The following is a 25,759-nucleotide window of genomic DNA, read 5'->3' as shown; positions in this document are numbered from 1 at the left end:
TTATAAATTAGCCTAGGTAAGAAACAATATTTATAAATCTCAAAAATGTCTACATTACAACTGTAACTGTAACATAATTGCATACAAGACAAATAATTTAGTGGACCCACTAAAGGGAAGGAAATAGACAATGCATTTTCTATTCAAAGAGCAACTCTGTCAGATTTATTTTCCCCAACTCAGGGTGTACAGACTCCTTCTGTAATGCTGTCACAAGTTTGAATGTCTGATACACAGAAATAATGTGCTGGCCTTGTAGTTATGAGATCTGTGTGCCACCATCTGCACAGTGTGACCTTGGACAAGTGACCTAATCTCTCCAGAGTGGACTAGATGATATTTATGGTCGGATCCAGCTTTAACACTCTGTATCTAATCTAATCTTTTCTGTGAAGATTCATTTCGCTCACTTCTGTACACACAGGGCCTGAATGACTGTTCACTTTCAGAAACCCATACTTTTTTTATTTTTGAAGACTGAAGTTACTAATCTGACTTTTCCCTTTCTGAAGATGGTCATGTCTCTTCGTATTCCATTACACTGTCAGGTAAATCAATTTACCTCACAGCTCTAACAAAGGCCTCCATCCAGCCAGGAACAAAGTCTGCATCAAAAGAGTGACTTGTGCAGAAAAAGAACAAGGACCTGATCTTATCCCAGGTCCTGTGAAAATATGAAGTAGAGAACCAATTTAAATATCCTTTATCTTATTTTTGTTTCACTGCCACTGAAATGGGATGTAATAAAAACTGGAGGACATTTTAATATTACGATCTCTATTCAATAACCATACCACGGGGAAGTAATTTTATTAACTCTTAGCCCTATGCTTTTTAACTCATCATTACCACGTCCCTAGTTTTTATATAGCTTTTCTCATCAGGTGGAATGACTTTCCATGACTAGGTAAGCTAGTCCTTGTCATGAACTGTGAAGGGCCTGCGACATTACCCTGTTCACAAGCTAACAAGGTAGCCTGCCATACTGTCACTGTCATAGCAGCTGGCAGAAGGCACGTGAAGATTTAAGACACAGCACACTGCATTAGCTTTATTGTCACATGGCTCCTCTTGCTCTCCCAGCCCCATGTGGTGATATAGAGTCAGCCAGCTTGATGATGAATACACGATCTGTTTCTGTGATCGCTGCAAAACCTTGAGTTTACAAACCCCAATCATTTGAAGAGGGCTACTAGCAAACCTGCTCAATTTTTCCCCCAGTGGAGATATCCTGAACAGCAGAGAAACCCACTCTGCTTAGAATACTTGCAGAAACACGTGAGCTCTGTGAAGAATGATCACCCAACATTCCTCATAAACAAAAATCAAAACCAAAAAAACGTATAAAACTCACCTTCATATAAAAATCAACATGCTTATAAAAATTAGTATGTTCTCTTTCCCAAGGAAGAAGCAGGCAGATGCCATAATCAACCAAAACTAGTCATATCTAACATCTATTAAATGTCTCTCATAGTTCAGGTATTTTTATATATGCTTTAACTCTAATTCCTAAAGCATCTCTATGAGGAATATTATCCTCAGTTACATAAGCAGGGAAATTAATGTTCATACAAGGAATCTGCCTCATGATCATAAAACTTTCCTTAGCTGCACTTGGATTTAAATCTGATACAGTACATTCAGAAATAACTTGTATGAGGCCTTAAAATGGAGTGAAAGTAATAACCAACTTTTAATCACAAAAATTATCTTTGTTTTATTTCCTTAGCAGATACACTGAATTTATGTAACCACCTTATTAAGAGGTAGTAATGCACATTATATAAATGTGCTAATATACAATCCAACAGATTTATAGATTTATGAAATCAGGCACTCTTATTCATTTTAGGAACTTACTGACCTAACGTCTTCTAACATCTCCAAAACCACTTTTTCCTCTCTATTGTCTTTTTAATTTTTCAAATGCAGTTATTTTAGAACAATTTGATGAGGAATTAGACTCTGTAACATATCTTAAAATGCTTTCTTTTAGAAATAATGTTTATCTTCTACATCAGAACTTCTAAAATTGTGTCATGTAATATTTTAAGTATATTCTAGATCTTTATTTTTAAAAAAGGAGAAAAAGAGAAAGAAAAGAAGAATAAAGTCTACCTATTAGCTCAGTGTACCTGGTATTATTCATGGAGTGAGAAAGTCCAAGATGTATACATTTACAAAGCATCTTTTAAAGTAACCTTTTGATCATTGTAAGAATACCATAAATTGTGCTTATTCAATCTGAAATTTTCCTTAGAAAACGACTCCTATTTTTAAAGCTCATGATTGCCATAGGAGAACCGTCCAAATGGTCAGTGAATGGGTTAATTTAGGAGCAAAGAATTACACTACACAAACATTTTCAAAGCCAAAAATAGCTAAGAGGATTTGTTCTTTTCCAGTGTATCTACTTCAGAAATCTCTTTGGAACCATAGTAAACACAATTCTATTCTCTTGCCTATTGTTCATGTTGTTGTTAGTTGACTCAATTTTGGCTAAGCCCTAAGGATAAAAGGTTGAGAAATGTACAGCTAGAATTATTAATGGAATTTGTCAAATCAAATGGGTTATTAGAGTGCAATCTACCCTGATCCCTTTTGAAGAATTCTATTTTCCATTATCCCTTGATCTGTTTCTCAGACTCAAATTTTAGCCTACAGAGATCCTACTGTGATCATTACCTCTTAAAATGCATTGCCCACCATTTTTTTTTAACCTTTCTAACAGTGTTTTCATTCTTCACTTCATGTTTTCTTTCTTCACATTTTTCTCTCAGCATGGCATTTAGAGGATTAAAAGAAGTCCGGTACAGCTAGGAGATTATTAGATCTCTGTAAATGCCTACTGCTTGAGTGTGATAATTTTCATAGTTTTGCTATAGCATATATTATTTGTAAAGCATGTGAAATTTGTCTTTAGTAGAGATGAATTTTACTTTGTAGCAAGATAAAGCCCATATATATTAACTATAAATCTGAGCTTGATCCATCTTCATGTACTTTCCTTCACAAATCTATTGTATCATCGAAACTGGTTTATTCACTTTACCAGAAATATTCTTTCAAATTCTTCTTTTAACCAACTTATTTTCCTTCTCACCAGAGGAATATAAAAACAGATGCTGCTCAACTTAGGTCCCATCTTTTAAAAAAAAAATTCCTTGAATGTACCAATCTTCAGTGATCTTTCAGGTTCACCAACTTCTAATAAACAGCAAGAAAAGTAGTGGTATGTAATTAGCACTTATGGGAAGCTTAATATATGTTAGACACTGTAAAAAAAACACATATGTTTTCATTTAATTCTCATGATAACCTAATATGTTAAATTTTTTTAAGAAAGATTGAGACACTGAGTATTTGAACAAGTAGCTTGGATAAAGTCACACAGCTAGTCAACATTGGAGTAGAGACTCAGACCCAGCCTTTGCAATCTAGATGTCACATTCTAAACTTAGCCATCAAATTTTACATAGTGTTTTTAGTTTTTGTTTTCAATCGTTCTTATTTTCCTAATTATATTATAAGCTCTTTGAGGAAAGTAACAATTTTGTACACATTTCTTGCTTTCTTATATAGACTAATTTCTTATACACTGAAATATATAATTTTTATACACTAATTTCTTATACACTGAAAGGCTTTAATGAATATTAAGTCAGTAATTGAACATCTGACACAGTGAATTGTAAACATGTTGTTTAACAAAATACAAATATTAAGCACAATAAGAGAATAACCAATATCATCCTTGTTTATTCCAGCATATCTCTGTCATTCATTTACATCCAGCTCTATATTATTATAATTTAAGCTCTGAAACAGCTTGGTGTACTGTTTCTCATACCTGGGCTTGCGCCAGATCTCGTGGAGGGCTTATCAAGTCACAGGTTGCTGGACCCGCCACACTTAGAGGCTCTGATTCAGTAGATCTGGGGTAGATCCAATAATTTGCATTTCTAACAAATTCCCAGGTGATGTTGATGCTGCTCTCCCAGGAACCACTTTTTGAGAACCACTCGTTAGGTGATTCTAGAATGAGAAGGGTGGAGCTGGAACCTCAACTCAATCACTTAAAAGCCATATGAACTACAGCAAGTGATTGCTAACACTTGGTCTCAGTTTCTTCATCCATATAAAGCAGATGTTAGAATTTGTGTGGATTTAGTGAGGTGGCATATGTATAATAAGTTGCTTATAACAAGGTCTGGCACAAATGTAACAAGTTCTCAATAATTATTAACCATCCTTATTCTTATATTAACTATAATTGTTAAGTTGCACACAGCTATATTACCAACTCTTTCTTTGAGTGCCTTTTGTGTTGTAGTACCAAAAGGAAAACACTGAGAAATAGACTTGGAGCTGTGATTCTCAGAATATCAGAGAAGAAAAGCATGAGATATAAGAAAATCCTTAGCAGAAGATCGAAACAGTTGTACCATGACCCAGAACAATTTCACAAAGAACCCAGAGTGCCCCATAGGGAAAAGAGTATCTGTGGGAAGAGACAGAACACAGGGTGATTTAAAAACTAACAGAGTATAGGCCAAAAAGTGAGGTAAATTTTAATAAACATGGGACCCAGTGTGAACTATACAAAATTCAAGATAAATTTGTAAGCATGAAATTGTAACTACTTTGTTGGTAGTTAACATGATCCATTATTGTCTCAATTATGTTACTTTCGTTTATGAAACATGAAGTTGGTATAATTTCCCACACTTAATTTGAGGTACAAAAATATATCAAATATTCTCACCTTTTTTTGTGAACATATTAGCAATAACATCAGAAACCTGGGAATTATATAATTTATTGCTCCAAATAGAGAATGTGTATTCTTTTAGCAGCAGAATGTATTGTACTAGGGTACCATTTAAATCAGGTTTTTAAACAGCAAAGGTAACCACATAATAGGATAATATCTAGAGATATGAAGGATCTGTTTTTTGGTGTGACTAATACCTTCCCAATAGGCCCATTTTCAGATTAGACCACTTATACACTTAGATTTCAATTTAAATAAAACATTCCTTTCTATTTTTAATAAGATCAACTAATCTAATATAAAATGATATGAGGGGAAATACAGTAGTCACATGATTTCTAATTTAAACAATGTTAGGTAAATGTCATTCTGTGGCCACTGTTACAAGAATATGTTCCTGATTATTTTTGCATACCTCATGAGGCAAATGACAGGGTAATGAAAGTGGATTAACATTGTCAAGACTTATGTAAAGGACAAATATGCCTGCCAGTGTTTCTGAGTATAATCTGTGGGATCCTGCCCCAGAAAAGCATAGAATATTTGTGAAAAATTTCAGTCTCTGAGCATCTCTCAGGACCATGGATTCACAATCTCTAGGTATTGGCTCATGAATCAGTTGCTTTTGAGATTCCATAGGCTCTTTGTCTTGAGCCTGTAGCTATTTGATGGTGACAGGTTTCCTGGGAGAAATTGTATGGTTAAAAATAAATTACATTTTCTTCCTTTAGTTTAGGAAGTATGCAAATAAACTAAGCATGCCAATCAGTGATAAAATATCTGCTGAGAGAACGAGGCGCATAATAATAAATATTTCATATTTAGCTTGAAAAACGCCGCTGTATTTTCATGTATGCCACAGATTCAACATAGAAAAATCTTCAGCGTATCTATTAAGCCTGCATACTTGAGTCTTGACCATAGCTTTAAAAAGTTTCTAGAAAAATGTTCTCATACATATATTCTCACCCTGAAAATATCTAAACAGATAACATATATCATGTGCTATCACATGATGACAACACAGAAAAAGATATATCCTATGGCTTGTTTATCAGTGTTCCAACTGAGAAACTGAAATATCTCATATCTTTATTTTGTATTGCATACTAGATTATAAATTATATAAATGTTTCTTTCTAAATGTCCATCATCCTGTCATAAGTTAGCGTGGCCTCAAACATTCTTTTTCTGTGCAAAAAATTTTATATGTATCACCATAGAGTAAAAATCTAGAAATGGATTTACTAATATTATTTTTCAAAATACCACTAAATTGCCTACCTAAAAGTTATAAGAACTTGCATACTCATCAAAACATTAAATGAATCAACTCTTTCCCTAAATTCCAATCTACATTAGCTATTAATAAACTTTTTCATCTTTACCCAGCATATGAATAGAAATGTTATGTGTTTTACTTTGCATTTATTTAATTATGGCTGAGGTTACAGATGTGCGTACTTATTGGATACTTGCGCATACTTATTAACCATTTCTGCTACTGGTCTATTTGACTTGCTCTTATTGATTTCTAAGAGACATTTTATGTTAAAACAATTTGCCCTCTTGCTGTCATACAGTTGCCAATTTTTTGTTTTGTGTTGTTTTTTTTCAGCTTGGCTTATTATATTATCTATACAAGAGATTTATAATTTTATGTAATAAAATTATTAATATTCCCTTTTCTGCCTTTGATACATGTTACCTGCTTATTAAGCCTTTGTATACTTTTCTCAGGCCAAAATCTCTAACTTATAAATCTCTTTTTTTGGTGCTGTCAATAAATTAATAATAATTGTCATTTATACTCTATATTACAAACATCTAGTTACATCTACTTTTACTAAGTTTTGTGTGATCCCCTCATTCAAACAAATTCATTTTACCTGATCATAAAAGTAATTAATATAAAAAGCTTGGAAATTTTAGAAAATAAAGAAAAATTTAAATTATTTATAATGATATTACCCAAATACTAAAATCGCCATTACTTGGTGTGTTATTTACTTTTTTATATATTTTATTTATATATTAATGTGTTCATTAATTTGACAATATTTTTTATCTCATTGGGTATATTGTTTGATTAAATTTTAATATGACATTTCACTTGATGTTCCTTGGAAACATTAATAGCCATATAAGTACTTCATTATACAGACATGCCAGAAAGTTTTAAGCATGCTTATTCTATTTTAAATTTGCTATTTTATCAAAAATTGTGTTGAATATCTTTTTTCATAGTCCTCTAAATTAAATTACCATTGTGAAAAATTCTTAGAAGTTGAATCCTGGGTCACTTTATATGAATATATTTTTAGATTTTTCCGTATGTTACCAAATTGCCCTAAAGAGATGTTTCACTTACTGTTATCTCCTGAGATATGCGTGAGGTTTTTCATTTAACAGAAACTTTGCCAACATTTGACAGTGTTTCTTAAAGTCAATCTATAACAATGAAAATATTTAAAAATTTAATATGCAAAGTATGTGTTTTAGCCTAACTATATGTTTCAATGGAATACGTGCCCTTGTTGTGTCTTAAGAATATAACCTAATCATCCATAAGTTTAAAGCTCTATACTATCTGAGATGATTGCTAAGAATTATAAGTTCATAGCCTCCTGGAGTAAAAAATGTTACCTAATGAAATGTGAGGCACATGTCCTTTTATTGCTTGCTATCTGCATATAAATACACTATTATGAGGATGTACCTTACCAAGCACTGCATACAAAATTCGAAGCAACCAGAAATAAAAAATAGATCAACTACAAATCAATAACAGTGAGACTGAAAGCAGACTTCCCAAGTTTAACATAAAGGTCAGAAAACAAGACATATTTTTAGTTTGCTGAGAAACATAGCTACTGGTCAGATTAACTACCCAGATTCATTACTATTGAAGAAAGATGGCAAAATAAAACATAAAATGAGAAAATGTATTCATAAGCATTTTCTTTAAGGAACTACCACAAAGGTATAATTAAAGAAAAAAAAATTAACCCAGTAGAAAACACAGGAAAATAACAATTATGAGGCAAGAAATTGATAGCCATATAGGAAAATCTACATATAATTAACTGTAAATATCAATATTAATAACAGGAACTAGTGGAGGAGATTAAGTTCAAAGTGGAGGTAAAATAAGGGACAACAGTGACATGCCATTTGTGAAAAAGCCACTGGAGTTCATTTAAATGCCAGATATCACTGCAAAGGAGAATGGAATATTTTCTTTAGATATTTCCATTCCAAGTATTCATGTTAAACATATACACGTAAACATTAAAAATCACATAAATATAAGGTATTACTTTCAAACTAGTGAGGAGAGAGAGGGAGAAAAAAAGTAAAGAAAATTTCATCAGTGAATAGATGTCAACAAAGGGGGTGGGGTGGGAGGCAGAGAATACACACTGACAGTAAAAGTGCAGAATATAGCAAAGAAATAAATCCAAAAATATTAGTAATAAAATAAGGCAAATAAAACATAAAATACAGAAATCCATACTGAGTGGAAACTATATATGTGTATATTGTTCAAGGGTGTCTGTTTTAAATTATATATATATATATATATATATATATATATATATATATATATATATATATATATATAAAATGATTTCTTTAACCTGGTAAGTAGTGTTATCAAAAGCTTGCAGAAAATATCATACTTATAGGAAGCAGTAGAACATTCGTTTAAAATCAGATACATGACAAAGATGCTACAGCTTAACAATGTATTAGAGATGGGATGGTACCCAAAATAATAAGACTAAAAATAAAGTTAAAAGGTGTAAGAATTAGAAAGAAGAAAGTTTCCAGACAATATGGTTATTCATATAGAAAATCCAACTATTGTCTGAAGAATAATATTGCAAATAACATTTAGCTAATATTGATATTTATATGATCAATATACAAAAATTATTGGATCTTATGTACCATAAATAAATAATTAGAAATTGTAATTTAAAATAATAGCCCAGGGCCAGCCGAGTGGTGCATTGGTTAAGAGCTGGCTTGGGACCTCAGAGGGCCCCAGTTTGGATCCCACATATGAAGGCCAGTGACACTGCCCTCTACAGCTAAGATGCTGAACAACAGCTCAACCTGGAGCTGGGCTGCATGACTCGCTGGCCATGTGTAGGCTGCAGCCCCTGCTGCAGTGGGTTGCCATGAGCAACTGTGTGTAGCCAGCAGCCAGCGAGAGCGGCAAGCAGCCACTGTGAGTGGCCATCCAGAAGCCGGAGACTGATCTGCCTCACCTGGGAAGAGCGCAACGATGGTGTCAACTTGGGCCAGTGAAGCAACGTCCTCCACAACTAGACTGAAGAACAAAAGGACAGCAACTTGTCTGTTCCCCTTCCCCCAATTCCCTAGCGCTGTTCCCATCCCCCAATTTCCCAATAAAAATCTTTAAAAAATAAAATAAAATAAAAATGGCCCACCCAGTGCCCAAGTCTTGGTTTCCTATACCATTCTCCAAGAAAAGGAACCAGAAGTTTGGAGAAATGGGGAAGAAAATATGCAAAATAAGCCTGAAGCTTCGTTTAGTGCCAGAGAGTTAGAAAGTGCCCAAAATACAAAGCAATAGAAGTATGTAAATGGGACACAGGAGTCAAACTAAAAGAACTCTCACTGGACAATGCTGGAACAATTTAAACAATCAAATAAATAATTTGTTAAATCATTACCCAAAATATAAAATAAATATGAGTCCTTGACACAAATAATTGATGAATAAATAAATCTAAATATATAGGAGAAGAGACAAATCTCTTCTCATAAGAATTCCAAACATGTCTTGTAGTTATTTCCCCCACCCCAAGGCAAGGCAGCTTAATTCCCCACTCACTGAGTATGAGCTGTGTTTAGTGACTTACTTCCAAAGAGTAGAGTTTGAGAAAGGGAGAAGTAACTTGACAGTGGAGAGACCTCACAAACTCTACTTCAACCAAGCAACCAAGGCTAACATCATCAGTGATAAATCATGTTGGTAGCATGATAAATTATGCTAATTTGATAATCACAAGAATAGCATTTTACTTCTGTGGCCTTCTTATATAAAACCATCAGCTTTAGTATAATCATGAGAAAAACATACGATGGAATTTAACAGAAAACATTAAAAAAATAACTGACCAATTCTCCAATCTGCCAAAGTCACCCAAATCAAAGTTAGGTCTGAGAAACTATCACAGACCAGGTAGACTAAAGAAAAATAAAAACTAAATGTAATGTGGTATCCTGGATGGGATTATGGAACAGAAAAACAAAATTAGGGAAAAACTAGTGAAATCTGAATAAACCATGGAGTGTTCTTAATATAACACAGCACTTGTGACAGATGTAACATAGCAATGTAAGAAGATAGCAATAGGGAAACTAGATAAGGAGTATAGGGAATACTGTACTATCTTGACAGCTTTTCTATAAATCTAAAAATATTCTAATACAAGAGGAGGTTATTAAATAATTGGTGAAATTGCTCACAAAACAGAAACCTGCAAGTTACCTAAGAACAAATCTAAGAAAAGACATATAGTTACTGTACAAACATTTTTTTGAACTACATAAAGACCTGAATAATGGAGATAGTTATCATTTTGATGGATAAGAAATATTAATATTATAAAATTTCAACTATTCCCAAATTAATCTATATAAAGGGTCAGAAAATTATGACCCACAGGCCAAATCCAGTCTGTGGCCGGTTTTTGTACTGTCCCATGAACTAAAAGTTTTTGTTTGTTTGTTTGCTTATTTTTACATTTTTAGGATTGAAGGGAAAGTGAAAGAACGAGAGGGGGTAGAGAAAGAGGAAGGAAGGGAGGAAGGAAAGGAAAGGAGAGGAAGGAAGGAGGGCAGGGAGGGCAAGGAGAGGGTATACAGCAGCATTCACAAAGTTTAAAATATTTAATATTTGTCACTTTCGGAAAAAGTTTGTAATAATGATGATAACAGTGTGTAACATGTTATCACTTACTAAGTGTCAGGCAACGTTCTAAGGACCTTACTTGTTTCAAATTTTTGTTTCTCTTACAAACATTCCATACTGCAGTAGCCACGTTTTCTCATTTTACAGAGGAAGGAGGCAAGGCACAGAATCAGAAGTCAGACAGGTACCCAAGATCACAGAGCTGGTAAACAGTGGAGTGTAGATTCCAGTTCAAGCTGTCTCCATCTAGTGTCCATTCATGTGTAAGCATTGACTGGAATCACACCAACTTGAGGATGGTGATTATATCTGGGGTTGGAGAAAGAGGGCTTGGAGGGAAAGACTTAGCCATAAATATAAAGTGCTCTTTGTTTCTTTACTTGTTTAGTTGTTTTTCTTAATTTTTTGTATCCTTTCTTCCAGAGAGAGCTAAAGGCAACTGTAGCAAAAAATAAAAATCTCCTGTTCTCTAATAATGTATACATTATTAAAAATTAAATAAAAAGATTCCTCCTGAGTTTGAAAAGTAGGTGATCTGAAATTTCTACAATTTGAGTTCTTATTGAGTAGTGAGGTTTACAGTGAGAGAGAAAAGACAGGTGGAAAGAAGAAAAGAGTGAATGGATGGATGTACAACTTGTAAAGTTTGTTTTTTTAAGGTAAAAATGGTTTGGATTAAGATTCAGAAGAAATTTAGGACAGAGGAGACCTAGGAAATCTATAAGATTAGAAGAAACTGAGGAAACTGAAAGATTAATAGGATCATCTAATAATCTCCCAGAAATTAAAAGTTCGCAGTAGGAAAAAAATAAAATAGTTGTTTTCTCCACTTCACTAAAAGAGACTAGGAAGTTTTTTTTGTTTTGTTTTGTTTTGTTTTGTTTTGTTTTTTCTCCAAAATGACTGACTTTAGAACTTAAAATTTATAGCAACTAGATCAAGTAGGGCTACAATCACAGAATGTTTAATACTGCACTCATAAAGTAGATAGAGATCAACCTTTGGGACCAAATGGTTTTTACCCAAGAATTTGAAGGCCAATAGGACTGGCAGTAAAGCTGCACCATTAAAAGCAACAGCCATTAACAGTCACTTTGTTATGAAGATCCCAGCCTAGAGAGAGTTGGCTCTCATCCAAAGAAAAAGAGTCAATATAAACTATAGAATTACCATCTAGTGAGCTTCACTTCCATATTGGAAAGATGGTAAGATCTGTGCTAAGATATTGGTTTCACATTTCAACAAATACTTTTGAGAAGAAAAATACGTTTGTTCATTTGTTTGTTTGAAAAAACCATGTCTATCTAACTAATATGGAAGCCATAGAGAAATGGATACGAGGTTTTAGTATCTGGATTAATTGTATTTAATATCTTTGTAAATTATGAAGAGAGGAAGTTTGCTACCTAATTCCGTGCAAGTCCGTTATCTCTTCTGTCTTCAGTATATTTATTTCCATTTGCTTTGAAATTCTTCCTTAGCACCTTCATCTCATATTTCATTGCAGCTCATTTACTTTTAATTTCAGTCTTTTCTTTCCTGTAGCCATTTCCTCCAGCCATACATCTTCATGTAATCTTTTGAGCGTGCCAACCTTCCTAACGTTTTACATTTTTATTCAGCAGTAAAAACTGTGGATAGGCAAGATGTGGCCATGAGCTTGCCCTCCAGTTTCAGGTTTTAGCAAATGGGAGAGTGCATGTTGAAAGCTTCCTGTCCATTTTTTCATTTCTAGCAACCTTTGTGTTGTTTGACAGTAACCGAGCAGGTTCATCTCCATTTGCCACTCCATAGTTTTGTGGTACCATCAAATGATGGACACAGTACACAAAAAAAGTCGATGTTTCATTTTGCACTGACTGGGGCTGTTTCCAACCTCTGCCTAGACTTGTCTGCTTCTATGTTAACAGGCATGCCGCCTGCAAGGGACAACCCCCTTCCACTCCCACTCCATTCCCACTCCACTTCCTGGCCAATTATTTTCTATGAGTCGTATATCTGAATATAGCTTTCAAATTGAAGGGGAGGGCAGGGAAAATTATGAAATTCAAATAAGTTCTATAGTTTAGTTCATCGTATGGTACTGATGTTCAATTTCTGGTTTTGATGTTATGTGTTTACGCAGGATGTTTTTATTTATTGTTCTTTATGTTATTACCCAGTGCAGCATTCCTGGGAACTCTCTGTACTATTTTTACAACTTCTTAGGAATCTTTTTTTTTTTTTTCAAAATAAAGAAGAGGGAGGATATGTGAGGCAGTGCATATCCTATATACCTCAAAATACATACTAATGTTGTAGAAGAACAGCTTTTCCATTTCATATTTTGTACAAGCCTTGGATTGCTAAGACTGTAGACAGAAATTGAAGACAAATTCTTTTCTAACCTTCCCTCCCCCCAAGTGAATTTTATTTCAGGAAGCAAATTCTTGTTGACTATAATGCAAATATTCAATGTATTATTTGTTTACTTCTTCCACAATCTCTTTATTACTCTTATAGTTAATGAAATATCTCAAAGATCATCAGTATAAGTTGTTCATCAGCCTAAGTTTTAGATATTTTAAGCGATTCTTCATTTTTTATTCTCTACTGCTTTGTTTTGTTTTTAATTTTGTTGTAGTTTATTTTTGTTGTTGTTGTTTGTTTTTTGTTTGTTTGTTTGTTTTTGAGGACTAGGAAATGTTGCAAAAGTGTCAATAAACAGATGCCATTTTAAGCCAAAAGTGTCCCCAATCTGGTTGATATTTCCTATGACTCTTTTTAGTAAGCTTCCCCCCCACCCAGAAATCATTATGTTTATTTCTGTGAGCAAGTAAATTGTGTTTGACCAGCTGTTCTATTGCACTCATTTCCAGAAAAAATTGAATTTCCTTCTGAACTCTGAACTCACAATAGCTAAACTTGGCAAAATGGGTTTTCTCATCCCTTCCCCAAAAGCACACACAGTTATTTAATATAATGTGATTTCCACTGTTGGCTTACAATGAAATGGAGGCTTACAGCAACTACAATAGTACATTTCCCATGAAGTGTCGTTTGTGTCTTATGGAGTGAAGAAAGCACTGTAAATGCTGAAATATTATTTGCAACTTATTCTTCTTTATTGGGTCAATACCAAAATATGTGGAGATTTTTTTACCAGACCTCAATGCCTACTAACCTTGCAGCAGTTTATAATGAAATGACTATGTGTCCTTTATGATTTACAATTAAGGGCTTTTAAAAATCACCATGATTTCTGAAATGTGTGGTGAGGTTCATTGTTTCTACTAAAAATTCAATAGGATTCTTCAGATCTGGTGCTGTGTTCTGCATCTCTGTAACTCCCCACCTAGGCAAATGGCCAGGTAAAGAGGACACTCAGTAGACTGCCTTTTTTAATTAATAAGAATATAAATAAATGAAAGGCTCCTGTTGAGCAGCAATTCCCTATGGCATTTCTACATATCTTGAGGTAGCTTTTGTACCAGATTATGTTTTCAAAGATGCTTACATAACACAAAAGCTTGGAAAATAGAGATAGATTCTCCCTCCAGGACAAAGGACGGATTTATTCCTAACCACAGTAACAAAGATAATGTCTTCCTACTGCAACAACTTGGACAAGGTTGCCAGCAGCCTATTATAATATTGGGGTTTTTCTAAGTGTTGATGGTCCCTTAGCGGGAGCCTAAACCCACTGTGTGCACAGCATCTCCTTGGCACTGTGCATCACTGCTGTGGAACTGGAGGCACAAGGAATCAAAGCAAACATTAAAACCCATGCTTCTTGCTGTACCATGAATAATAAAATCCTTTGCCTCTTCCCCATGAGTTTTATGTCTCCTGACAATATGTACAAAACAGTGGCAGACTAACATGTTAGCCCTCAAATACAGTGAGACCTCATTCCCTTGAATGTTTCTGACACGGCCATTGAGCCTGGAGCACATCAGGACTTTGAGCTAGAGAGACCCTGAGGCCAAGGGAATGTCCTTAGGATTTGGAGGATGAAGTTCAGTGGGAGGAGCCAGCAGAAAAGGAGGAGTTGAAGATTAGTAAAGGAGATATGTGTGATGCAGGCAGGCCCCAGAGCAGAACTGAGAGGGGGACCTCAGAGGTACAAGAGTAAAGCCAGCCTGCAGCAAGAGGAATGCCACTTCATCCTGCATGATTGGAGAAAGCAGAAAGGACGACTGTGACAGTAAAAAGTTGAATAGGTAAAGTGGTAAAAAGCTGAGAGAAATCAGGCATGATGGCCACCATTTTCTAGGAAGTCAGGCTATCTGCAGTGAGGGAGTGAGGTGGGAATTGAGCACAGAGAAATTGTGAGGAAAAGGGATAGTTCTGAATTTCTCAGTTAAGAGGACAGGAGAAGTAGATGACTAAAGACAGGTAACGGGATTGACAGGTGGTGCTGACGGCCTCATGCATTCAGAAAATATACATCTGTAGAGTTTTGAATTCATACTGTTACATAATGGTCTCTGGTAGAATCAAGTTGCTTTGAAATAAGAGAAGTTTTACTTTCCTGGTAAGGACAAAGAATACTATCCATTACCAATTATCTAGGGATGAGCCTTCAATGACAGGCCTATCCCAGGTCCTAGCTAATTGTACATCCACAGATGTAGCTGACCATCGAGATGATGGATGAGTGACATCCATTTCACAGAGGACTCACCTTTTGATTCTCCTGTAAAAGTTAAAACTGACATACATATTCTAACACCTTTTTACTATATGATACACTCCTTTCCCATACAACCAATCAAATTACTGATTAAATCCACCTTGTCTTGAAATTATATATTAATGAGGAGCCTGGGGCATGAAACTAGAACTAATTTGCATAGACTCCTCAATTCTTTTTATTATTGAAGTCTAGCCAGACCATGTCACCAGGGAGCTGTGAGTGATGGGGAACTTCAATGAAGCACTTGGCAAATGCATGTCAGAGCAATTCTTAATAATAATAAATCCTCTGACAAGACAAGAGCACTTAAGTCTGCTGGTGACAGTTTAGTTTACAGAAATAAAGCCAATGTTCTCTGCTCCATTTTTAGGTCTAAATGGTTTCAATCATTCTGTTTGGCAGATAGGTACATCAATCCATCTCGTCATATCTAAATCCTGCCATCTTTGGCTAGTCATCCATAGGCATATTTCTAAACTTCAAAAACAAATCAAATCCCCTTTTATTTCTCATTTTTGCTTAGCAGCCATATAAACATTCTCTCATTTACAGTTTGAAAATAGATGAAGCCCCTGAGAAATGAAACCATGCTCTCTATTCCCCCCAAATCCGTAGCATAAAGATTACCATCAAATCAACCTTATGAAAGGTTGATGTTCCAGGAAGTAGCATTTCTAGGGGCAGTAGTTATTATACTTAGTCTTGGTGACTTGATGGGTTATAAATCTACAGTCTTACATCAGGATTTGTCCCCATTTTCTGATTCCCTCCTGCCCCCTTGCTTTATCAAGCCAAACTCAGTATCTTCTTCCTTTGCTTCTTTCCAGGACTAGTTTAGGTTAGCCTTAGTGGGGAAAATATTTTCCTGGAAATGCCATGTAAATAATTATTGGACCTATTATCTGACCCACAGTCTCTGTGGATCTCTCAATGCCAATCTGTTCAATGTTCCTGGCAACTTGCTTGCATTGATCAGGAAAGTATGGGAATTAAGGAGTAAAAAATTGTCATTTATGAAAATAGTCATGGGGATGTAATGTCCAGCATAGGAAAATTAGTCAATAATATTGAGACAAGTCTAGGCTGAAGTAGAGGAAGCTCTATTTTCCAACCACAGAGCTTATGAATAAAAACACAGATGATGTAACAATATTATCCAACGGCTGATAGAAAAGGTCACCTAAAGTGTTGCTATTGCAAACAAGGAAATAATATTTGACAGTAATGAATTTACATGTAAATAGCCACATGTGCCTAGTGACTATTGCGTTGGACAGTGCAGCTATAGAATCTTATATTTGACAAATAGAAGCTGTTAGAATGAGGTAATCTATAATTGTTTCGTGAGTATGTAAATGAACCTCTTCCCATCTAGACCTGGAAGGTGACAGAGCATACTTACCTATCACCTCTTATTCAATCCTGCCATTTTATATTTCCTGTTATTGACTCTGTTATTTAGATCCCTGGAAATAGAAACATCCTTTGTTCAGGATAGGCCTGTCTGAAACCTGCATTACAAGAAATTCACTGAGTTTCCAAAGGTGAGGGAATTGCCAAAATTGGATTGGGGAAAGCAGATGTGTTAATAATCTGTCAACTCCACAATTTCACATGAGATGTTCCCTGCTCATAAGCCCTTTAGACAAGTTGTTCAATTCCAAACAGATTGCTAACTCAAGTAGAAAATGAGAAATTTAATCATTGTCTTATGCACACATTCTCATGGTCATAGCTGGAGTTGCAATCATGAGCAAAAACAGACAAGCTCCTGCTTTCATGTAGCTTATGGTCTACTAGGTGACACAAAAAATCAAAGAATGACACCAACATGTGCGAGTGCCATGGCAACCTGTGTGGGAGTGGGGAGGAGCGCTGACCTAGTTTGGGAGTACAGGAAGGCTTCTCTGTGGAAGTACCTCTCTAGGAGAGAGTTGCAAAATAATTCTGTCTTCATATAAGAGCAACTGGAATTTGTTAGTGAAGGAGAAGAGGAAGAGGTACTGATGTGACTCAATTTGTGATTTTTAAAGGGTCATTTTGATTGTAGTTTGGAAAGACAGATGGGAGGGGGAAAAGTTAAGTGTCTAATGCAGTATCTGGAACAGAGATAATAAGAACTTGACCTAGGGTATTGTTGGAGATAGAGAAATTTGATGTATAAAAATGATAGTGGCGAGTAAAATTCACGAGACTGGAGAGGGTATTGGATATTGTAGATGAGTATGAGATTAACATTGATAACTTTTCTGTGTCTCACTTATACAGCTGCATGGATGGTGGTACTTTTCACTGAGATAAGGGACACTGGAAGTGGACAGGGTTTGAGAGAGGTAAGAGGATTATAGATTAATTTTTGATGAGATTGGCCTTTGAAAAACCCAAGTTCAGATGTCAGATAGAAAGTTAATATAATTGCTTGGAGCTTTTAGAAGTGGTCAGAGCTAGAGATATACATGTCTGAGTCATCTGCTTATAGTGGCAAACAAAATTTGGAATAGAAATGAGACAATTCAGGGCTAGAATATAAAGGAAGCCACCTAAGAATAAGCCTTGAAGTATTTGAATAGTTGGCAACTAGATAGAAGGTTATATGGCTGCAAAGTCGGAGCAGGAGTTAACTAGAGAAAGAAAAGTGAAAGCATATGACTGGAAGCCATCGAAAAGCATGTTTCAAGGAAGAAGGAATGGTCAACTGAAATGAATCTAACTAGGAATTTAAATAAGTTGAGTACTGTGAAATGACCATTAGCTCTGGTTACAGTGGTGAGAGGCGTGGTGGTGGAGGGCAGCATAAGAAGCCAGATTAGATTGGGTGACTATGTGAGGGGGAGGTAAAGGAATGGAGGTAGAAATTATGAATGGCGTTTTTAACAAAGTTGGCTGTGAAGAGGAAAATCATATTTATTTTGAATTTAATTTTCAAAGAGATACATCAACTAATCTGGCACATTCTTTTATATATATATATATATATAATATATATATATATATATATATATATATTATATATATATATATATGTATACACACATACACACATATATGTGTGTAGTCAAATTGTTCCATCAATAACTAGGGATTTATTGTTTAGATTTTTTAATATTATGTAAATAAAATTGCAAATAAAACCATCCACAATCCCAACACTCTAACACATTTTATGTGTGTGTATTAATAGGTGATATTTATATGAATAAGTACATCACACAAATTCATATTATTTGCTTTCCCTCTATTTAGGTGGAGGTCTTACAACTTATTTAACAGACTTGCCAAAACTTCATAACTTATGTTTATGAAAAAAACCAAGAGAAAAATCACGGAGCTTTTCCAGTTGTTTTATTACTGAATAACTCCTTAGTTTATTCATAATTTTTTTGTGTAATTAACAAAATGCTAAATGTTTCACAGAGCTGGAACACAGCCTTACAGGGATATAATTAAGCATTATATCCTAGAGATGGGCCTAAACATTGTGATATCTGAAAAATAACTATGTGGTAACAAAACTTTTTGCTTTGACTCTGTAGCATTTCTCTGAGTACATTAATACTCAGTAAACATGTTCTTGGTAAATTTGATTCCACTTAAGTCTGTTTTAATGTGTAAGAGTCAAAATATGATATACATTCTACCTATGGAAAGAGAAGATATTACTCTTTTACCTATTTTTTTAAGAGTATTAGCTCTTACATTTCAATAATGTTCATTCAACTTCTACCCTGAAAATAGAGGTAGACTTTTGGTCCCTGAAAGAGCTGATAGAGTCCATGAAAGTGAAATTCTTCTCACTGGGAGGATCAGTTTTGGTTTAAAAGTATGATTTCACTAAATGTTGTTTGTTTATCTGCTAAGAGGTAGGATTATGTGATTATTGGGGATTTGGTCTACTCTGGTGAATCTAAAAGCAGTGATTTCCCCACACAGAAATTACTACAACAATGATGATAACAAAAATAATAGAAGTGATTCTGGTTATGATAGTGATTCTATGATCTCTAGGCTCATTGTATATGCCTGCCTTATTGTTAAGACAGCTAGTTATTGGAATGGATTTAGTTAGACTGCTCTCTTCCTTCTGGGGGTAGATGCTGCATTAGAGGCTATTGACCCCCTGAGATGAGGCGAGCTGCAAAAGTAGGGAGTGAAAGGGCATGATGGGAATTACAGAGCACAATAGGAATTCAGAAGACTATAAATTCGGAGAGGTGTCTCTGATTTTCATTATGGCTGCCACTGTTAAAGAGTTGTCCCTTTAAAATATATCTAGGTAGAGGTCTGTAAGTGAACATTTAGTCCTCTGTTCGTAACTCCTCCTTTCTTGTTTGGACTTAAATCTACAATTTTCTATAATTCTCTAAGTCCTTTCAAATGGAATCAATTTTGTAGTTTTCTCCAAATACAGCCCCTGTACATAGTAGTTAGTTGGAAGTCTCAGCTTTTAGAAGAATTTTTAAAATGTGTGCTGAGCAGGAAGTAAACATTTTTATGCTCAAAAACCACCCAACCTGCTCAAAGTGGCAGGTGTGCTGATGTTGAATACAAATGTTTGTGAAAACAAGTTAAGGAAAGAAGATTTTTTCTTTCCTTTTGTCTAGTTGTCCATGGCATTCTCTGCTTCTAAATGTATGGCTTATGAGAGAGCCTTTACCAACTAAAATTTACCTTTTGAGATTCACATTTAGATGCGTGCAGGGGGAACACATATAACTCATTTATTTTTAGTAATTTTGTAACTGTGGTAAATATGTCAATCATATGTGGAACGATATATCACTTGTAATTGAAGCTTTCCATTACACCAAGAAATACTGTAGTTCAGTTATTTTAAAGAGGTTCTTTTCATTTGAGAATTTAGAGTTATATAGTATGTTTAGTTAAAATTCCAAATCATTCCTCCTAATACTTACTTGAAAAGGAGGAGATAAATCTTATATATGTACTCTGTTCAGTCAGGGCTATGATCTACACATAAGGGATGAAATTATTTATGGTAAATTCTCCCCCTGCCCCTTTTACTGAGGACGGTGTTAATGAGACAGCATTTTGAAGAGCACTTTCATTAGTCATTTACTATTTATGTCACAATTCTGAGTCATAATGACATTTGGGGCTGGATGCAAAGCTCAGCAAACCCTATCAAGATGGCAGGACATGAAATTGTACATGGCTCTGATTCCTAAAAGGACATAAAGGAAAGTACCACTACTCCTCCTCCTCAGTGAGGTGACAGGAAAAATACCCGGCTTTGTTAGATTTCATCTCATGGCTGTCGTTAGGGACAAAGCTAGATGGAGCCTATATCAGTTCAGGACAATAACCTATATTCTTAGGAACACATTTTTCATGTTCTTTTGCTTTTCTATTTTCATTATTTTTTTTCCTTTGCCATGTATACATATTTTCAATATTCAGTTGCAAGCACTAAAAATATGTGGATAGCCCAGGGCAAATAACACATGTAAAATTTGGAGGCATAGTGTAATGTTTTATTATAAATCATAATAAAGTTTACTGTGGATTTTAATTCGAGTCATAGTATAAATTCTAAATGGACAAAACAGCATTGTGGTTAAGAACATGGAGTCTGGGGACAAACTGCCTGGCTTCACACCCCCTCTTTGCTACTTACAACTTGTTGACCTTGGACAAGTTACTTAACCTCTTAGTGCCTCAATTTTTTCATCTGTGAAATGGTGCACAGGATTGGAATCCCTATGGAGTCTTAAAAAGATCTTTTTGTTTAAATACATAAAATTATACATTAAAAATAAATGAAAAATTTCTTACCGTTTCAATTAAGAAATGTGCTAATGGTGACTGTGGGCCAGCTTAAGTTGTTTACAGACTGACTCTTCTAGTTCTCCTAATCCTCCTGACCTGGTTTGTCTTAAGAAACCTGTAAATCAGACACTTAAAAATAGGACTCACTGATTTGGTTGTTATGAAAAAAAAGTGGAAACAAAAAAGAACAGGAAGGAGTAGTCATAACCTTTTTCTTATGACCCTGATAGCAAAGCAGAACTAGTCAGATTATCCTTCTCACCTCTAGAATGACTGCTGAATTAGGCCAATCCCCATATTACTGTTCACGGGGAAGACGGAGGGATCAATTCAGTTTTAGGGTGGCATCTGAACAGATCGAAGTAACTTGGACCATAATAATGCCAGTCTGTTATCATAGCTCAACCTTCTGTAATAGTCTGTCCCTAGCTCTTACCTTTCAAACCAACTACTCTCTCTCTCTCATAGTTGTTATATTAGAAATGTTGGTTTGATCTCTGATTGACACGTGTTTTCTCAGTCAGAGTGGTATGACTCTAAGTTCTTTTGTGCTTACCTTACTTAGGGAGGCCTAGAACCTTCTTCTGACTAGAAAATACTGAGCATAGGTAAGAGGCAGATAGGTGTGATGGACTCTGGAGCCAGACCTATAGACTGCCTGGAATGAAATCCAGGAAATGCCACCTTCGGCAATTTAAGTAAACTTTCTGGGCCTCAGTTTTCTGACCTATAAGATACCTGTGGCTGTAACAGTAGAAATGGGGAAAGGGAGATGGGCTTAAGAAATATTAATGAGGTAAAATATTTGATGTTCGAGTAGAGTGATCCTAAAATGGCACCCAGACTTCAACTTCTGTCACCAATCTAAAATTTAAAAAATTGATGTCAATTTTGTTTGTGTTTGTCTTTTATATTCAGTTTAATGGATAGTTTAAAGGTATATCAGGCATAATTAGTCCATTGAGAAGATAAATAGTAAGTCTTCTATTCTTTCAAGTAATTTAGCTGTGAAGAGAATTATGAGCAGAAGCAAATTTGAGAAAATATTTTTTAAGAGATATAATTGATCATTACAATTTGTCTCAGGTAGTAAGTTAAGCAAAGGAAAAGAGTCAGAATGGGGAAAATGATGATAGAAATAGCATAATATCTCAGATTAACAGGAAAAGAGGTGAATTTTACTGTAGAGAAGAAACCTCTTCAACTACAATGGAAGGGAAGACTGGAAAAATGTACAGAGTTTGATTCATTTGCCGGTGGCAAAAGAAGAATGTTTACAAAGTTCTCTCTTGATTGCCTTTTTTTTTTCCCCAGTGCAGGAAATATCATTTGCTGAGAGGAGGAAGGGGGTAAGCCATATGGGCTTTGAGGAAAGAAATCAATATTTAGAAGAGTTCCTGAAGGAGTTCATAAAGAACTAACCAGGAGCATATTGAGGAGGAGTTTAGAATCTGGATGAAAATGGGTGTTTCAAGAGACTGTAACAAGATTAAGAGATTTTTTTTTTTTAATGTGTGCAGTCAGTGGTCCAAGACCAGAAACAGAGAAGTTAAATGATTGGATTCACCCTGGTTTGGGACAGAAGATGAGTAACTAAATAAGAAAGTTAAGCCCAATGGTGAGATTAATATAAAAATGGTGGCACATGTGATGGATTCTGAGTAAAATATTGAGGGAAAATATCAATGGATTGGAAGATTAGTATAGAAAGCTTCAATACCACTTAAAAAAAATAAAATAGAATAAGAGTTTCCTGGAGAGATCAATGACTATTGACTATTAAAACTTAACAGTCCCAATTTATTTGTTTAATTTTGTTTAATTCTGTTCAATTATATCGCAATTCCTTGGACTATTGAAAAGGCTGAATTTCAAGTCCCAGTTCTGCTCTGCTATTCTTTAGCAAAGGGATGTTAGGAAAGTCATTTACTTCACTGGGGTAGTTTATTTATCCATAAATTATAGCATTATTTGTTTTTGGTTGACACTCAATTTATGTCAGGTGAATAAATTAGTAATTGGAATCCTTGGCATTTAAGGATAAATTTGATAAGTTATTAAAACACATTATGCATCACTACATTTCCATTTCTCAGATATGTAAACATATACCCTGCTGTTTTTTAAAGATGCAGAGCAGAAGAATTCATGTTCTATTATAGAAACTAAGAGCTTCTGAAAAAATTTTATTCTCGATAATGTCTCCTTTAACTTAAGTCAGCAGTATATAATACGAGGTGTGATAAAAAAATACGGTGCATGTTTGAATAAGAACAAATTATTACTGTAAAAGATACATTGTAGGCCGACCGAGTGGCTCAGTTGGTTAAGAGCTTGCGCAAGAGTGCGAGCTCTGAGCAACAGCAGTTCAATGCCCAGCCAGAGCTGAGTTGCCGCTGAGCTGCCAATAGGCAGCAGGATGGCTCTGCTAAAAAAAAAAAAAAAAAAAAAAAAAAGATACATTGCCATTAATCCCCCTCAAAATAGTCCCCCTCACTTCAAACACACTTATCCTATCATTCTTGCCAATTTCTGAAGCAGTTCTGGAAGTCCTCTTTTGTGAGTGTCTTTAGTTGTGCTGTCATGGTGGCCTGGATGTCCTGAATTGATTAAAAACATTTATCTTTCATGATCAATTTGACTTTGTAGAAGAGCCAGAAGTCTCATGGTGCAAGACCTGGTGAATAAGGTGGATGAGAAGACACCATAATGTTTTTATTTGACAGAAATTGCAGTATATCAGAAGCTATGTGTGACAGTGTTGCCATGATGGAGGATGGAACTGTTTGTCTATTTCATGTTAATGTGTTGTTCATGATCCATGATTTAAAGCACCCTTTAAACCATTCCTTCTCTTAACCATAGCTCACACCCAACTTATTACACTGAACAAGTTGAAACTTGTCACACATACACTGTTACTAACGTTTCAAGTGCCACTTTCCATGCTGAAGATCCCTGCCTTTCCGTTGGATGGCACTCAGCAGCAGCATTCACCATATTTTGTGATCACACCTCATATACCTCAAGTTAGTTCTAGTCTGTTGAGCTGAAGAACTGTAAGGGAATGTATAAGCTAATATGCACCAGGTACTTTGAATATCTTGACTCTCTCAATTTGTACAAACACCATTTAAGGTAAGTATGACTGCTCCTATTTTACAGTTGAAAAAAAAATAAGGCTATAGTGGCACATCCAGGATTCAAAGTTCAGCCTTTGAAAGAGGCTGTGACTCAAAATTCTCAGTTTCTTGCTATTTTGTTGCTATTAGTTTTCAGAGAGATCAAAAAGCCTTCCTAATGAAAATATAATTTACAGCAATATATTTTGTAAGAACTAAGCATACTATGTGGGAAAAATCTCCATATTTTTTTTCTAATTAGAAAATTTCTCAGAATAATGAGGAAATGGAGAAGGGGAATTAGAGGAATATGAGATGGTATTTTTTTATGGCAATAGTTAACATAATGTGGTATTGATGAAAACTAGAATGGAACACTAAAAAAGAGACCCCAAAATTTGCAAGAATTTTATATATGCTATTTTATATGAGACAGGAGATGACTGATTATACCAAACATCTGTTTTAAGTAATTTTATTGGATTTTGAGGGAATAAAAAAACCAAAAACTAGAAGTCTCCTGACTCACAACTGAAAACAAAAATGAGTTTGATTTAGATTAAAAGGTTAAAGTTGAGAAACAAGAATATAAACTAATTAGAAACCAGGGTGAATAGTTGTCTGATTATAGGCTGTGAAGCATTTATGACCAAGTCCAAATACAAAATAATAAGGAAAATTTTGATACATTTATTATATAAGATATGAAATTTATTATATAAGATATAAAATGCTTTCACTAATCAATACCAAAAAGTTGAACTACCGAATAGGACAAAGAGACAAAGTATCAAGAGAGGTAATTCACATGTACAAAGTAGATTATTTACTAGGCAAAGTATATATTAAATATCTGTATTCCAGTAGTAATAAAAGCTATTTTTCAATAACATTGGAAAAAATTGCAAAATCATTAACAAATGTTACCAAATCCACAAGGTAATGGGCAATCTCATTAACTGCTATTGGAGATAGATGATAGATAGATGATAGATAGATAGATAGATAGATAGATAGATAGATAGATAGATAGATCTCAAAAATACATCACAAATTTCTCCGAGGGCCACAAGTAGACTGAAGAACAAAATGACAGCAACTTGTCTGTTCCCCTTCCCCCAATTCCCCAGGACTGTTCCCATCCCCCCAATTCCCCAATTTAAAAAAATTAAAAAAAAAATTTCTCTGAAATGAAATTTGTTAATGCACATTAAAACTTCATAGTTTTTAACATAGTAATTTACTATCTAGTAATTATCTCATTGAGACATATTCAAATATGTAGAAAATTGTATATGGAAATGAATACTATTAAAACTGAAAACAACCACAGCACAGAATTTTTTCCCTGACATAGAACATCATGTTTTAGGGGAAAGGTTAAGGAAATGATTTCAGCATATATTAACTGGGAAAACATCTGATGCTAAAGCAGTATATAAAGC

General features: G+C 34.7%; 1 protein-coding gene across 4 annotated transcripts in view; it reads left to right on the top strand.

Annotated features, from left to right (window-relative positions):
* Positions 1 to 25,759, top strand: part of LRRTM4 (leucine rich repeat transmembrane neuronal 4) — a 719,031-nt gene that overhangs the window by 140,626 nt on the left and 552,646 nt on the right. Inside the window, exon 3 of one of the 4 annotated variants that reach the window (XM_019661728.1) lies at positions 17,674 to 17,738. The exons of the other annotated variants lie outside the window; for them this stretch is intronic. Coding sequence (XP_019517273.1) covers positions 17,674 to 17,706 — 33 coding nt within the window. The 3' untranslated portion in view covers positions 17,707 to 17,738. The remainder of the gene's footprint in view (positions 1 to 17,673; positions 17,739 to 25,759) is intronic. 4 annotated transcript variants of the gene reach the window in all.

This window comes from Hipposideros armiger, unplaced genomic scaffold, assembly GCF_001890085.2.
Source record: "Hipposideros armiger isolate ML-2016 unplaced genomic scaffold, ASM189008v1 scaffold_359, whole genome shotgun sequence".
Classification (NCBI taxonomy): Eukaryota; Metazoa; Chordata; class Mammalia; order Chiroptera; family Hipposideridae; genus Hipposideros; species Hipposideros armiger.
The sequence above is the reverse complement of the archived record's forward strand: the minus strand, read 5'-3'. Positions and strand labels throughout refer to the sequence as shown.